Source organism: Felis catus, chromosome B2 (assembly GCF_018350175.1).
Source record: "Felis catus isolate Fca126 chromosome B2, F.catus_Fca126_mat1.0, whole genome shotgun sequence".
Taxonomy (NCBI): domain Eukaryota; kingdom Metazoa; phylum Chordata; class Mammalia; order Carnivora; family Felidae; genus Felis; species Felis catus.
In genome coordinates, this window is record NC_058372.1 from 104,107,782 (window position 1) to 104,124,590 (window position 16,809).

At 38.3% G+C, this 16,809-nt stretch overlaps 1 protein-coding gene across 1 annotated transcript in view; it reads right to left on the reverse strand.

The window, feature by feature from the left end:
* Positions 1-1,253: 1,253 nt before the first annotated feature.
* FRK (fyn related Src family tyrosine kinase) overlaps positions 1,254-16,809 on the reverse strand; it is a 109,234-nt gene continuing 93,678 nt past the window's right edge. The window contains exons 5-8 of the mRNA XM_003986478.5: positions 15,840-15,998; positions 6,183-6,364; positions 4,912-5,077; positions 1,254-4,523 (exon numbers count right to left, since the gene is read on the reverse strand). Coding sequence (XP_003986527.2) covers positions 4,312-4,523; positions 4,912-5,077; positions 6,183-6,364; positions 15,840-15,998 — 719 coding nt within the window. The 3' untranslated portion in view covers positions 1,254-4,311. The remainder of the gene's footprint in view (positions 4,524-4,911; positions 5,078-6,182; positions 6,365-15,839; positions 15,999-16,809) is intronic.

The window sequence follows — 16,809 nt, forward strand, 5'->3', positions numbered from 1 at the left end:
GGTGAGATCGTGACCTGGCTGAAGTCGGGCGCTTACCCGACTGCGCCACCCAGGCGCCCCTTTTCTTTTCTTTTTAAATAGGTTCCATGCCCAATGTGGGGCTTGAACTCATGACCCTGAGGTCAAGAGTTGCATGCTCTACTGACTCAACCAGTCAGGCACTGCTAAAAGAAGTCTTTTTTATCCTTCTTGTTGCATACATAAATGAATCATGTATAAATACACTCACATGTAATTGTGCAATATAAGTATTATTAAAGGGTATAATATAGAAATACTCATTTCTTTAGAGACAAATACCTCACAGTGGCACCTTCAAAGTATAGAATCGGGCTAATCGGCTTTGTTTCCCACTTTCTGAATCTATTATTAAATGCAGATTTTGAAAAACAATTAAAAGCCATAATATCCTTTGCTCTGAAATTGTGTGGACCATAAAAGTTAAATGCGATTTGGTTAATATCAAACAACTTTACCTTTCACATATAGTACAACATAAGCTCTATTCTAAAATCTCAGAGAATTATTACAAGACAACGTTTAGCTTCTTCCAAGCCAAGCAATTTTAGTTGCTTTTAACCATTTTTCCCTAACATATGATTTCAGGGCTATTATGTTATATGACTTGAATCCCCTGCACAGAAATATACATAACTAGATCCTTAACGTATGTTTGAGATTTGTTACCCTTTTCTGGAAGAGCCAATTATTTTCCATGAGGATGAAAAAGATGTTACATTGAAGTCTGTTACTTCAGATGACTAACAGATAAACTACCCAGGCAAGAAGAGAAAATGGAAATAATTGGGTGTTTCTTTCCTTATAACTTAATCTTATAACTCCTATGTAGACAGTACCATCTGAGTGCAGACTGAAGTTAAACTTGTAACAGGCTCTGATATTCAGAATTTGTGTGCTATTTTTATTCTTCAATTTATGTCTAAATATAATAAATAATTTAAGAGATTTACCACCACTTCCTTAATATAAAAAAGGAAGAATCTTAAGGAGTTTAATGGGGCAGTGTAGGCAGTAAAAAGATGACACTATGAAAATTAAAATATTGCTGGAGCCACGGATTTAAAAGATTTATAAGTATTCTCTCTTCACCAAGCTTCCCACCAGCTTTTTTTTTTTAATCCTACAACACTAAAATTTTGGATCATGTTGGAGACTATAGACCGAAACTTCTCCATAATGATGCCAAAGAAATACAAAAACATCTCCAGATGAGCCCACAGGCAATTCCAATATCCAGGTATAAACCTCATTTATTATTTTTTTTAAGAGTGGACTTTTCCAATGGGAGAACACAATAACACAATTTAAGTAAGTACCTACATTATCACCATTCCAGTTCACATAATGTGTCTTTGCAAAGAGTCCTAAAAAGTCATCGCAAACACACTATTAGACAGGCTTTTGGTCCAGAAACCATATGCTCAACCAGACTATGAGAAGCCTTATTGCAGATAGGGCATATGCTTGACAAAGCCATGGATCACCAGCTGGGCCCTGCTTCCTCAAGGAAGCTCCAGCTGTGTGACATTATGGCATCCTTCCAAGGGCAAGGGTTCCCTCCGGGCCATCAGAGAATCAAAAGAGTGTAGGCCCCTTGTGGTTGAGTTGACCCAGGTAGTCCCATGCAGACATGTGCTGTGAGTACATGTTGTGAGTTGGCCTAGCCTGATAACTTCCCCACACTTGTTCTTAAGTGTCCTTTAAGCCTCCCCCACAGCCCAGTTTGTAGATTGCTGGTCACTTTGATTTTACTTTTTTTTGATGATACAATATTCAGGTTCCACAACTATTAGGAATCCATTCTGTGCCTCTTTTGACCTTAGGTAATGTAAACCTATTTCCTTTCTAACCTTCTTAAAAGACGTTTAATGGAATTTTGAATTTTTCCCATTGCAAAAATTCTTAGGCTTTTGTCAAAGGAGATTTGAAATACCACATGAAATGATGTACTCACATCCCTCACCACCACCTCCAAATAACTGAATTACATAAATAAAACATTACATAGAAAGTGCTTTGCTACAATTTATGGGAGGTAAATTTAACAAGAACTGGCTCATTGTAGGAAAATTCAACTTATCTTTTCCTGATCTTTTTATTCTATACAGGAAAAGAAATTTATGTCAGCTTAAAAAAAATCTATTACTGCTTCTCATAACTGAATCCATTATTTTTCTCTATGATCCATCAGGCAAAAACAAGAATAATAGATTGCTTTGACAGAACCTTGAACATAAATGTCTCTAAGAATCAAATGTAGTAAGTAAAATGGGTTTCAGGTGTTATTAAAACAAGAGAGGATAACCTCCTTTATATGTTTCAAAATCAGATCTTTCTTAGAAATTTATGTAAGACAAATTATATAGTAGTTGAATTTTCACAATTAGACTCTGACTTTAAATAAAGTTGTCTTATACATAGTCAATTGATTTAAATAATTAGTGCTGACCTTAGCTTACAACTATTTTCTATTTATAAAAAAGTCAAAAGTCTCTATTATTGTTAGCTCTACATGACACATTTTAGTTTCAGAGAAGTTTGAATGTCTGTATATACACCTACTTAAGTCTCAGGGGATTTTCTCCTTAATGGATACCTACCCAGCATCTAATTTTATTCAGATAAGTCAACCTCCCAACTTGTCTCCAGAAAAAATGGTCACATTCCCAGTTTGAGTGGCACAACTTCTGCCAAGCCAATCAGCACATGACATTTACGTTAAGTCTATCATTCATCCAGGGAAGGGCATATGACCCCGATTTGCCTGAACATAAAAAGAATGGTTTTTATGCACGCTAAAAATGCATAGAGAGATATTTCCCATTTTCTGGATGAGGAGAAAAGAACGGGGAGCCCCAGCTGCTACCAAGCCATCTGTGACTATGAGAATGAGGACAACGCTGGTGACACAGGAGAGGATGGGAATAACATGAGTCCTGTCAACATCGCTAAAGTGCTAGGGGTCAGGTACCTAGAGCCCTCTCTACCTCCAGCCTTCCATTTAGAGCTCACACATAGTGCTTCATCCACTTTGAATGTGGGTTTCTGTGATGGTTTAAATATGCTCCTCTTCTGCTTTAAAGATGAGAAAATATACTCAAAATCTTGTTTCCTCATGGCTTGTTTCATTCATATTACTTTATGGCAGAAGATCTTTGTATATCTCCTTGATTTTGAAACTACCTTTGAGAACCCTCCCTCATCATCTAATGAAGCACAAAATTTGATACACCCATTGCTTAAGAAGACAGTAACACTCTTACAAAGGTTAATGCCATTTAAGATGAGTAAAAACCCTTTTGTCTTACCAGACAAAAATACAGTTTCATAACCAAGGTCAGACATTATTTCTAGCCTCTAGATCTAAAACCAAGCTTGACCTACATTGTAGTCAATTTAAAACTCCAGCCTATATGTCAAAGGCCCATTTTTAAAAAATTATTCAGGAACCCAAGCTATAGCAATCCTACTACTCTCTTCTCATTTTCCTAAACTATTTTATACTTATTTCTCGATTTCGCGGGCTATTAGATGTTTCTCACCTATTTCCAGAGATAATAACTCATCTGCCTTGCAATCTGATTCTTAACATTAGGAGATTAAAACTAACGTAGATGATTCTCAGATGACACATACTGAGGTAAAGAAAAATCCCATGATTTCCTTCTACAAAATGAGAGAAATTTTAATTCTTTTTCTCAACAGCTGCTTCATTATTGTATGCATAGGAAAAAAAAATATGTGCAATTACTCCAAGTACAATCAAGTCATTTAACATGGCTTTACCATCATTGTAGTTACAGGATATTTTAAAAGAGAAAAAAAAAATCTCAAAGCACAGGTCCTGCTGTGCAGCAAAGCAATCAGATTCCTTCATAATAACATCCTGATGGGATTCAGCAAACCGAGGAATAATGAATAACCACTTTAATCAGTAAACAGGAAAATGCTACAACAGTCACTGAGTAAAAATTGACTATCATCTGTTGATCCTCTTGATAGGTGATTCAAACAATAAATACAAATGTAAGTATTTTTAAAAAAGAAAAATAACTGGATTTAGTGTGCTTGATTTTGCCAGACAGTGATAAAATATCATCATAGACTGTCCAGCAGTGTGGGCCAGTCGATAAAATGAACATATAATCTTTTTCATAATACATGGCCAAGTTGACCCTATCACTTGAATGTGTCAAGGTAAGCTCTTTTCACAGTTGATTAATAAGCTTTATTTCTGGACTGATTATTGAACTTTTTTGCTACTTCATTATTTAATGTTCCTTTCCGTGTTCATCTGATGAAGTTATTTGCCTCTGAATATGAAAATTCTGTTTCATAATAGTCTTCAAGTTTCCAGTGCAGTGTCTCAAAGGTTGGCCGTTCTTTAGGCTCTCCATTCCAGCATTCCAACATGATGTTGTAGAATTCTTGTGGACAGTTAGGTGGTTGAGGGAGTCTGTAGTTTTGACCCAACAACTGGATTACCTGAGCACCTGTCATGCCTAAATAATACAGAATGGGACCAACAAAAAACAAGTTAAAGATCAGGGTCTTAAATTCATAGATAATTATACTCCAGATTACAAAGCAAACTGATTTCCTTGGTGAGACTATGAGGTCTACCATCCCCTTCCCAGACTGCAGAGATTAAACTAAATCTTGCAGCAACTAATGTCTATAAGACTGCAATTTAAGAGCAAAGGATACAGAGGCAATAAACCACCTCATTAATGCAAATCATCGTCATCAAATTTTATCTATTATGCTCCCACAGGCACATGGTGTGGTCAGCCTCATAACTCTGCCCTCTAAGCCTGGGCAAAGCAGTTAAAGTCACACCTAAGTAAGTGACCTGCAGCAGAAAGGCCCATTTCAGGATTAATTACTCACCACTATAAGGTATTTTCCCATAAGTAATGATTTCATAAAGAAGGATTCCAAATGACCACACATCGGACTTAATGCTGAATTTATTAGCACGAATGGCTTCAGGTGCAGTCCACTTCACTGGCAGCTTTACTTCGTGTTTGGATTCATAGATGTCTTCATTATCTACCTGTTAATGCATTAAGGAATCAAGCCACGTTCCAGTGATATATATATATATTTTTTTTTCTACCCTCATTCATCTGTAACCTGCTTCACATTTAAATTTAGAGGGAAAAGATTCAAAATGAGCTTAGGTCAATTGATGATTACAGTAGCAAATTCCAAATCTGGCTTATAAGACTGAGGAATCTATGAGAAGTCATTAATGCAATGTCATATAAGGGCCTACTATGTGCTAAAAATAGCATTGGCAGGAGCACTCTACCACATATGAGAGAATTCGTGTGCGATGGTATTTAGCAACCGGTCTTTAGCAAATAAAAAAAGAACAACAAAAAAATAATGAAAGCAAAGCCTGTCTGTTTTCAAACTTACTGCTGGTTTTGAAGAGCCACCGAGTTTAATAATTACCACATTACCACTTTTTAATACTGAAAAGTAGGATCCAAATGATTTAAATTAATATATCAACTCACTGGGGTTCTAATTAATTTATCAAGAAAAGAGATGATGAATTCATGAAGATCAAAAAAGAATCACTTATATGTTGTGTTTCATGTTCCACATCCATATTTTTAGGGCACAATGTAGACATTGAAAATGAGGAGAAAAACACCTAATACTATATCTCTTATATAAGTTTCTTTTGGCCTGATGTCATGAAATGAGGGGAGGGGCGGAATTAAAAAGCCAATGATTACTGAAGAATTCTGGCCGCATGAAATTTTAGTTGGCATAAAGTAAGCAAAGGGGGATGGGGTAACTATAGAAAGTGTGATGCCTTTTGTAAGGAAAACAGAGACAGACAACCAGAGGCTTCCTGGTACTGAAAAATGGATCATTAATTCAACCACAAACTTAATCACATACTTTCCCATCTGGGTGGGCATCATTTTCTGGTTTTTTTTTTTTTTTTCTCCTTGGTGAAGAAATAGAAACAGGAGGTAGTTTATCTGTAAGGCTTTAGGCTACCACACAACTGTGGACAAAGATTGTGGACCTCACAACTTGGACAAAGATTATTTTGAAGAATAACAGCAAATCTATTAGACTACTAGTATGTTAGTCTTTTAACCCATGACAAAACCTAAATAGAACAAAACAAAATTCACCTTAAAAACCCTTGCAAGTCCAAAATCTGCAACTTTGTAGATATTATGTTCACCAACAAGGACATTTCTGGCAGCCAGATCTCTATGGATGTAGTTCTGGGACTCCAAATAAGCCATTCCAGAGGCAACCTGTGCTGCCATGTCTACCTGCTGGGTCAGGTGGATTTTTGTTCCAGCATCATCTGAGCAATAAGAGAAAGTCAAAGGTTTACTTTGGAGAACATTTGAATTATTAAAGTGAATTCTGAGAATTACGATGAATGAGCTACCAGTGGGCTTAAGTGCCATAGCACCGATCTGTTGAGCAAGAAACATAATACAAACTATTCATTTCCTGTGAAGGGCAACAATTTTCAGAGTCCAAACACATTCCAAGGCTGTGGCCCTTCCTCCCCTAAAGGAACATTACACTGAGAAAGAAACAGCAGTATCACATGATTCAAACACAGCTATAAATACCTGAAAGAGTCCAGGTATTGTCATTTTCCGTAGCACGCACCACTGACTCATCTCTTCATGGAAATTATTTACTTGGTTGCCTCTAGATTTCCTTCAAATATTGCACAGTTTGTTTTAGTCCTTGACGCTATAAAATAATACTAATTTGCATGGCTGAGCCAATGAAAATTTCTCATTCTTCCATCATATTGTTCTTAGAAATTAGTTCAGTAACAAAAAAGGAAGACTCTATCAGTAGTTATAAAATGTGTGTGTTACATTTGTACTTCATTAAGCTTGATGCACTTTTTTCATTTCCCTTTTTAAGCCTGTTAATCCTAGAGATGGTTTGCTCATCTTTCCAGGCATGGACATGCCTTTGATAGACACAGTTTCTCCCACTACTCATAATCAGAAAATTATGCAGGAGAGTCAGTTTGGCCATTAGTAGAGAGGTTAGTTTTACTATGTGGGGACTTTGTGCAATGCGGTCAGCCATCCTGGATACTGTTTAGCTGCTATACTGGTTAGTAGATGTCTTCAGATTTCTGGAGAATTAAAAGGTCTCATATAAATCCAAACTATCATCATCCCTGACCGAATAAGCCAAATATTACTAAAAGTGTGTTGGATTCATGGTCAAGAGTCTTAGGCACAACTTCTGACTTGAGAGGCAACTATAGCTCAGGTGTTGGAAAACTGGCTTGAAGTTAGAGTACCAGAATCTGGATCAGGGCTTTCACAGGGCTCACATTTCTTCCTAACCTTAGGCAAGCCGCTTAACACTCCTGTGCCTCAGTGTTTCCATCTATATCGTGGTAATTGTAATTACCTTATGGTATTGGTTGTTAAAATGAGTTAATACATGTAAGGCACTTAAAGCAGAGCCTGGCACCTAGAAAGAACCAGGTAAACCCTACCTGTTTTTATTCTCATTGCTGCTGCCTAAATGGAATCAAACAGTTTAAGCTTTGTCACGGTAGAGATACATACACATTACTCAAACGGAAATGTCTAAATGAAGACATGCACAAGGGTCTGGAGCTCAGGAGAGAGCGCACAGCTAAAGATGTCAACTTAACAATCACAGTTGATGAGTAGGAGTTAAACATTAAAAGTGGGCGAGACTGCTGGGAAGTGACAGAATCATGAGAAACATCAACATTTAGGGTGGGCAGAGGAAGAGAAATCTGCACGAAAACTGAGAGGAATCAGTTAAAAGAATGAAAGAAGAACCAGAAGAGAACACCCTAACAGTCAAAGGTTTTGAGAAGGTCACCACCATTGCCAAATTCCACAAGTAAGTCCAGCAAGGTAAGAACTGAATGCCTTAGTGGCAGGATGAACAACTTCCCTGGAGATGGGGGACAAGGGGTTGAGGGCAGAACAGAAGCTGGGGACATGGAGACAGCAGGAGGAGATGTCAATTTCCAAACCCTAGTCAAGAAAGGAAGACAACAAAAGAGTTGGCAGTTGGCAGAGGAAAGTGTGAACCATGGGAAAGTGATGATCAAGAAATTCATGACTGTGAGGGGCTGTCAATGATATGGGACTTAGGGAGTTTCTGGAGTGCTAGCCATGTTCTCACTCTTGATTTGTGCAGTGGCTATACCATTATTTACTTGCTCACTCTTAAGTAATGATAAATTATGCTCTATGATGTGTGCTCTTTCTATAATGTATGCTATCTTTTCAATAAAAAATTAAATAAACAGAGTTGAGGAGATTTTTTTTTAACGGTGAAGACCTAAGCACAGTGTGTGTATGCGTATGTGTCGGTAAATACATATTTATTTTTTAATGCAAGCAGCATATTTATTTATTTATTTATTTTTATTTTATTTTATTTTTTAGAGAGAGAGAGAGAGAGAGAGCACATGCAAATGAGAGAGAGGGGCAGAGGAAGACAGAGAGAGAATCTTAAGCAGGCTCCACACTCAGCATGGAGCCCAACGTGGGGCTCAATTCCACAACCATGAGATCACGACCTGGGCTGAAATCAAGAGACAGATGCTTAAATAAATGAGCCACCCAGCCCCCCTGCAAGCAGTATATTTAAATAGGATATGCGGTGAAACTAACTTCTCACTGATCCATTTGTCCTCTTCTTCCTGGGCAAACACAGAGGACTATATTCCCCATCTTCCCTAGCAGTTAAATTGGATCATGCCACTAGTTCCGTGCACTGCAATGCGTGCAAGAGAGGATGTCTGTCACTTACAGGCCTAATCCTTAAAATCTCCCGCAGTTTTGTAGCTAGAAGAAATAAATTTTGAAATGGCAGAGCCACACGATGAAAGGAGTCTAAATCCCTACGTCACCATCTAAGGCGTGCCACTCAGAAGAGCAGTGTGATGCATATCAAAAATGCATATTTTTTACAGCAATGTGCAGAATGTGCAGAATGGACCAGTTTCTTACACCGCACACAAAAATAAACTCAAAATGGATGAAAGACCTAACCATAAGACAGGAAGCCATCAAAATCCTAGAGGAGGCGGGCGCCTGGGTGGCTCCATCAGTTTAGTGTCCGGCTTTAGTTCAGGTCATGATCTCATGGTTCATGGGTTCAAGCCCTGCGTCAGGTTCTGTGCTGACAGCTCAAAGCCTGAAGCCTGCTTCGGATTCTGTGTCTCCCTCTCTCTCTGCCCCTCCCCCCATGCATGCTCTGTCACTTTCTGTCTCTCTCAAAAAAAGAAAAAAAAAATTTTATTTTTTAAATCCTAGAGGACAAAACAGGCAACAACCTCCTTGATCTCGGCCACAGCAACTTCTTACTTGACGTGTCTCCAGAGGCAAGGGAAACAAAAAAATGAACTATTGGGACCTCATCAAGATAAAAAATTTCTACACAGCAAAGGAAACAATCAGCAAAACTAAAAGGCAACCAACGGAATGGGAGAAGATATTTGCAAATGACATATCAGATTAAGGGCTAGTATCTGAAATCTATAAAGAACTTACCAAGCTCAACACCCAAAAAACAAATAGTGCAGTGAAAAAATGGACAAAAGAGATGAATAGACACTTTTCCAAAGAAGACATCCAGATGGCCAACTGACATATGAAAAAATGCTCAACATCACTCATCATCAGGGAAATACAAATCTAAACCACAATGAGATACCACCTCACACCTGTCAGGATGGCTAAAATTAACAACTCAAGAAACAACAGATGCTGGTGAGGATGCAGAGAAAGAGGAACCCTTTTGTACTGCTGGTGAGAATGTAAACTGGTGCAGCCACTCTGGAAAACAGTATGGACATTCCTCAAAAAATTAAAAATAGAACTACCCTACGACCCAGCAATTGCACTACTGGGCATTTATCCAAAGGATACAGGTGTGCTGTTTCGAAGGGACACATGCACCCCCATGTTTATAGCAGCACTATCAACAATAGCCAAATTACAGGGAGAGCCCAAATGTCCATTGACTGATGAATGGATAAAGAAGATGTGGCATATATATATATATAATGAAATATTAGTTGGTGATCAAAAAGAATGAAATCTTGCCATTTGCAATGACGTGGATGGAACTAGAGGGTATTACGCTAAGCAAGTCAGAGAAAGACAAATATAGGATTTCACTCATGTGGAATTTAAGAAACAAAACAGATGAACACAGGGGAAGGGAAGCAAAAACAAGATACAAACAGAGAGGGAGACAAACCATAAGAGAACAAACAGGGTTGCTGGCGGGGTGTTGGGTAGGGGGATGGGCTAAATGGGTAATGGGCATTAAAGAGGCCACTTGTTGATATGAACGCTGGGTGTTATATGTAAATGATGCATCCCTGAATTCTATTCCTGAAACCATTATTATACTATATGTTTACCAACTTGGATTTAAATTTTTTTAAATGCGTATCTTTGTCACATCACTAAATTTTTTGAATTGTATGTTATAGCAGCTAACATTGATTCTTCAGTGTAAAATGAGATGTAAGCAAAACGACAAAACATAACTTAGTGTGCAGCATAATGGCAAAGCATTGCTGCCATGACAGTCGAAATAGCTATGCCTTTTGATATCAAATTAACTCGATACGAAAAGAAATGTGAAAAAGCCAAGATAAACTGGTGACTAGTCCTAGGCCAAGCGGTAGACAGTTTCTAAAATGGCCCCTAATATTCTCTGCCTCCTGGTATTTGGGCTTCTGTGACATTCCCTTCCGTTTAATGTGGTCTGGACTACTGACTCACTTTTAACAAATAAAATATGACCAAAATGATGCGGTATCGCTTCCAAGATAAGTTATAAAAGACTATGGCTTCATCTTGCAAGAACTCTCCTCTCTCTTGCTCTCTCACTTGCTCAGTCTGATGAAGCCAACTGTCATGGCGAAAGTTGCCCTATGGAGAGGTCCATGTACCAAGGAACATAGGGCAGCTTCCTGCCAACAACCAGCAAGGAACTGACTTCCTCAATCCAACAGCCCTGGAGAAGCCAACTCCTGCCAACAATCACCTGAGTGAGCTTGGAAATAGATCAACTTCCCCTAGAGCCTTCAGATAACTGAATCACCTGCCAAGACCTTGACTGCAGCCTTGTGAAAAACCCTGAGGTAGAAGACCCAGCTCAGCTGCACCTGGATTCCTGACCACAGAAAATGTAAGATAATAAATGCTTGCTGACTTAAGCCACTAAGTTTTGGGTATTTTTTGTGCATGATAGATAACGAATACAGGTTCATGTTAAGAAAATAATGTCAGTGCTATGCACACGGTTAAAAGCATGGACTACGGAGCCAGATTTCCTGGGTTTGAATTCTGGTTCAACTACCTTGGATAAGTTATAAACTTGTCCATCCTTCAGTTTCTTCCACTATCAAATAGAAATGATAATAATAATAATACTCATTTCATCAGGTCGTTAGAGGAAAGAACTAAGTTAATATTTGTACAACATTTACAAAAATGCCTGGCATATAGTAAGTACTATACAGTGTGGTTTTTTTTAGAAAAATAAATTGTAAATATATGCACCTCTCCTACCACTATCTCATTTGGTTTTTTAGTATGTCACCTCATTTTATTCTCACAGCTACATGAAGTAAGTGTTATTACTATTTGCCCCCTTTCATAGGTGTTTCTGCTACTTAGAAGAACAGGTAATAAGTTGTAGAGTGGCGATTCAAGTTCAGGCATGTTTGAGGTTGAAATCTCATGCTCTTAAAAACTGTTCTATACTCCTCCCTAAAACCTACGTTACACATGATTCCTGAGGACCTGAATGTTGGGGCTACAGTTGTAGCCAGCTGAAGGGTATCTTAGTAAAAACGCTCCTGTCTACCTCAGTCCACTTTAGTGAACGGTCCATGAGAATGATGAACAACATGCTGGAGCTTGATTTATTTTAAACAGTATGTATATATGCAAAAAAAAATGCAGATATTTATTCTGTTTAAATTTCAGCAGGAAATACTGGACATCAATTACCCTCAATGCTAAAGTTTTTTGGTAAGCCTCTTCTATTTTGGAGAAATTTATTACAAAAAAAATATTCAGCCAAGCTTAGGGTCTACAAAGGTGGTTCCATAGAAAACTATGTCTGTCATTTCAACTATCAAATTCAACATCTAATTCTATTACAGTGGATATAAAGTTTTCACTGACCGGCACAATAGTGAAGGACATCGAGTACTAACATATTTTCTACCCTGAAAGAGTAGAATGGCCTAGGAACTGCCCAGGGGAACCTCAGAACACACTTCTAATGCAACAGTTGTCAAAACTGATATAAAGGTTCACAATTCTGTGACAATTTACATCCGCAACAAGAAAATATTTTCAACTATGTTCCATCACTTGAGTCTTTCAGCTTATAATATGTATCATGATGGGCTGTTTAAACGTGGCAGATTCATTTTAAGATCACTTTGTTGAATTTAAGCCCTCTTGATTGGGAAGGGATTGTCTGTAATGAGCATCTCTTCATTATTTCTCATGGCTACTAAGTATCTTAGCAAATGAAGGCCTTGGTAAACTTGACCCTGATAGCCCAATCCACAATATGACAGAGTTTGTGATCACCCTGAGTAAAACACATTAACAAACCACAAAAATTCTCAGTGCCAGAGGAGTTCGTAATTAATAAGTGGATCTTGTCAAGCTGACACCAAGAGTCTCAAGACAAGATCAACCCCAAGTCCTGATCATATTAGGTTTAGAATAGCCCCAGTTAATCTATCCATTAATTTTTTTTTTCATTTATTCATTCAACACATAATTAGAGCACACTTTCTATGTGCCTGACACTCTTCTATCATTAAAATAAAGAAAAATCTCTGTCCTCAGGGAGTTGTATTTGAGAAGATGCTAACAATAAGCCATATTAAAAAGTCATGCATTGGGATGCCTGGGTGACTCAGTTCAGCATCTGGCTCTTTTTTTTTTTTTATGTTTATTTATTTTGAGAGAGAGGAGGAGAAAGAAAATCCCAAGCACACTCTGCAGTGCAGAGCCCGATGTGAGGCTCAAACCCATGAATTGTGAGATCATGACCTGAGCTGAAGTTGGATGCTTAATCAACTGAGCCACCCAGGTGCCCCAAGCATCTGGCTCTTGACTTCGGCTTAGGTCATGATCTCACAGTTTGTGAGTTCAAACCCCACATTATGCTCTACGCTGGCAGTGAAGAGCCTACTTAGGATTCTCTTTCTCTCCCTCTCTCTCTCTGCCCCTCCCCAACTCGTGCACTGTTTCTCTCTCAAAATAAATAAATAAACATCTTTAAAAAAGCAATGCACTATATGATGATTAACAGCTAAGAAAAAGGAAAACAAAAAAGCAGAAAAGAGGAATACAAAGAGACAGGAAAGGGAGATTAAATTTTAGAATTCAGAGGTTGACCATTGAAAGACTCACTGTCATGGGAATGTCTGAGGAAAGACTTTTCAGAAGTGAGGAAATGAGTACATGGGTAAGTAATGGGAGGGGGGTGGAATTCAGATAGAGGATGGAAAAAGCACAAAGGGCCTGAAGCAAAGTGCACCTGGAAGATATGAAGAGCAGCAAAGGACAGTGCAGCTGACACAGACTGAACAAGGGAGACACTGGGAAAGATGTGGTCAGTGAGGTAATGGAAAGCTGGGCCATGTAGGACCTTATGGGTTATATAGAGAAAACCGGTGAGTCACAGAAGGCTTTGAGCTGAGGGGGGAACACAATCTGATTTACCTTTTAAATGGCTCTCTCCACCTCCTGTGTTGAGTGGAGACTGAAGGGAGCAAGAACTAAACAAGGGAGACCATTTAAGAGACTGTTGCCTAATCCAGGAAGGAGATGATGTCAGCTTAGACCAGGGTAGGAGTGCTGAGAGGTGACAAAATCCCGGATATATTTGGAAAGAAGCCAATGGGGTTTTCAGATTAGTTAGATAGAAACTGTGAGAAGTAGAGATGATCAAGAGATTAGGCCTGAGTGTTGACATTGTCAAAGATGGGAAGACCACAAGAGTAGCAGATTACTGGGGATACATAAGATCAGTTTTGGACATGGCTGTTTTGAGACTTTTTAATAGACACCTGGAGTAGAAAATTCCAGCTGTTCACAAACATTTTTTTTCCTCCTTGCAACCACTTTAAAGAATTGTACTTCCCTATTCCTTTTGACTTGATTTGACCAAATGAAAAAGGGCACAGAAGTTATCTCTGTATCTCCTGGTTGGAACTCGAAGAGCCAGAATGAGATTAGTCCCATCCCTTTCCCTGCCAAGGTGATCAAAACACCTGAGCGACCAACCAATCTATTTTGCACACATAGCATGAGCAAGAAATAAGTGCCTCTGGGATTTGGGAGAGGGTAGTGTTGCTGCATCATACCTATGTTATCCAGAGAACAGTTCAAGTAGAGTAGTCAAGAAAGCAGTTGGATTTATGATTCTGAAGTAATGGAGGGATGTAGTTTCAGGAGTCTTTGATACATAAATATTATTTAACATTGAAACTGACTGTGCTTAGCAAGTAACTGGTGATGTTACAAAATTCCAAGAGGTCTGAGAGATAAGAGAAATCACACAGATGGGAGAAGAACCAACAAAAAAGACAGGAGGAAAAGCCATTGAGTGAAGTGTCCTGGAGGCCAAATGAAGAGGTATTTCCAAAGGGAAAGAGTGTCCATTGAAATAAATGCTAACAGGTCTGAAGACTGAGAATTGAGTATTAGACTTGAAACTGTGCCCTTGACAAATCATTTTTGTTAAAGATGGACCCAAGATAATGACTGTACTTTTGTCCCAGGGAATAAGGCAAAGGGGGCAATGGCTGAGGTTAGTTTTTCCACGGTGGCTAACATATTCTGATACTGTTAAATTTGAAATCCTCATGCAAAGGAGCTAGGCATAATTTTTAACAGCATTTAACAGGCCCAGGTCCTTTGTTCTTCCCCAGTTTTGCAATTTAATACTGCCAGCTTCACAAGTCACCCTGAAATCAGAGAATACTCTTATCTTTCTAATATCTTTGTTCCATTATTCTCACCTCCCTTTACCTCTGCACGTTCTATCAATCCCATTCTGACATTTCAGGAAAGCAATAGAAAAAGTCTCTTTTTTAAGCATGAATTATTCTCTCAGTACTTGATCTCCACTACTTTGAACATCTCATTTTAATACTCATTATATTGTTGCTTATTAAATTATTCATTTGCAATAAACATCAAAATTTCACAATGCCCTTAAGTCTTCTCTGACTACAGGAAGCAGATGTAGAAATAAAGCAATTGTATATTTCTGCTTTTTGGTCTGAAAATTCTAATGCTGCCTAGCAGTGTAAGTATATTAAACACCAACAAGTATGATGTTCACACTGGCAAAGGAAAAAGAATGAGGGTACCTCTCCCTCTCTTTCCCCCAAAGTATCCCATGTTCCCTAATTCTGAGCCATAGAACAAATTGGCCCGTGACTGATAATGTTCCATTAGTTACTGCAGGAAACAAAGCATCACGCAAAACACCTATTCTTCAATTTTCTACATTACATTTACGTACTCTGATATGTCTGTTGCGAACAATTTGTTCTTCACTACATAAATATTTTCCCTCCCTTTGAGCACACGGTATATATCCTATTAAAAACTAGTTGAGCCATTCATTCTCACAGATATACACATAGTAAATATCCTTTGGGTTATAGAAGGCTTGCTAAATTGACATTTATAGGACTAGTTAAACTAAATCCCTCCTTTCTTCCTTTTATTAAGTCTTTAGCTTACTTTGGAGATATTCTTGCAGACTTCCATGTCTCATCAACTCTGTAATAATATAAATTGGATCTTCTAAAGTGCAAACAGCATAAAGCTGGATAAGCTTTGGATGTCTTAGGTTCTTCATTATCTGTGCCTCCCTCAGGAAGTCATTTGGATCCATTGAACCTGAAACAAGAAGAGGAGGAAATCACTTTCTGTTATTGAGGCATTCCTATCCTCACAGCAGTCTGGTGGGAATCACCAAGATTGCTTCCTGCTTCTCAGTAAAATAAGAGCATTGGTGTCACAAATCTTCAGATTTATCAAAGAAGAGAATCAGTCCACCCAGGGCAACCTAATAACTGATGCGTTGGTGCATCAAGGGTGTGTAATTTATGTGTTATGACCTGTAGGTGAGGAGAGGTTGATTCAGGTCCATATGAGAAATGAAGGAAAAAGGAGAGACTGGCAGTCTAACTGATAAAACAAGGCAAGCAAATTAAGAGCACGAAAAGAAGGCATTCTATTAACATGAATGCTGGAGGACACTGAATGTTTAATTACTGCAGCCAGAGCTTTTTGGTCCAGGATCCAGGGAAGACTGATAGCTGCCCTGTCCTTGGTACCCACTGTGGGAACAGCTGGATAACAATCCTGAAGCCATGACATTCTGCCATATTTATGTCCTTAATTCTGTAGGGACATATGGTATAGGCCAAACAGAAAATATTCAAGGGCTACACCCAAAACTGAGTGTCTTTTTGCACTAGTCTTTTATGTCTAACTTGAAATTGATCTTCAACATTTTCTCCTATGTTAATACTTCCATAAGTCAGACTCTTAACAGATTAACCAAATGATAAGGGAGAAGTATTGGGACCTATTTTGAAGACTCACCTACAATTAAATTGTATTTTAATGGTTCAACTCTTACCTTGCAAAGTGCCACGTAGTTAATAACAAAATCTAAGAAGAGGAAGGATACCTGGAGTTTACA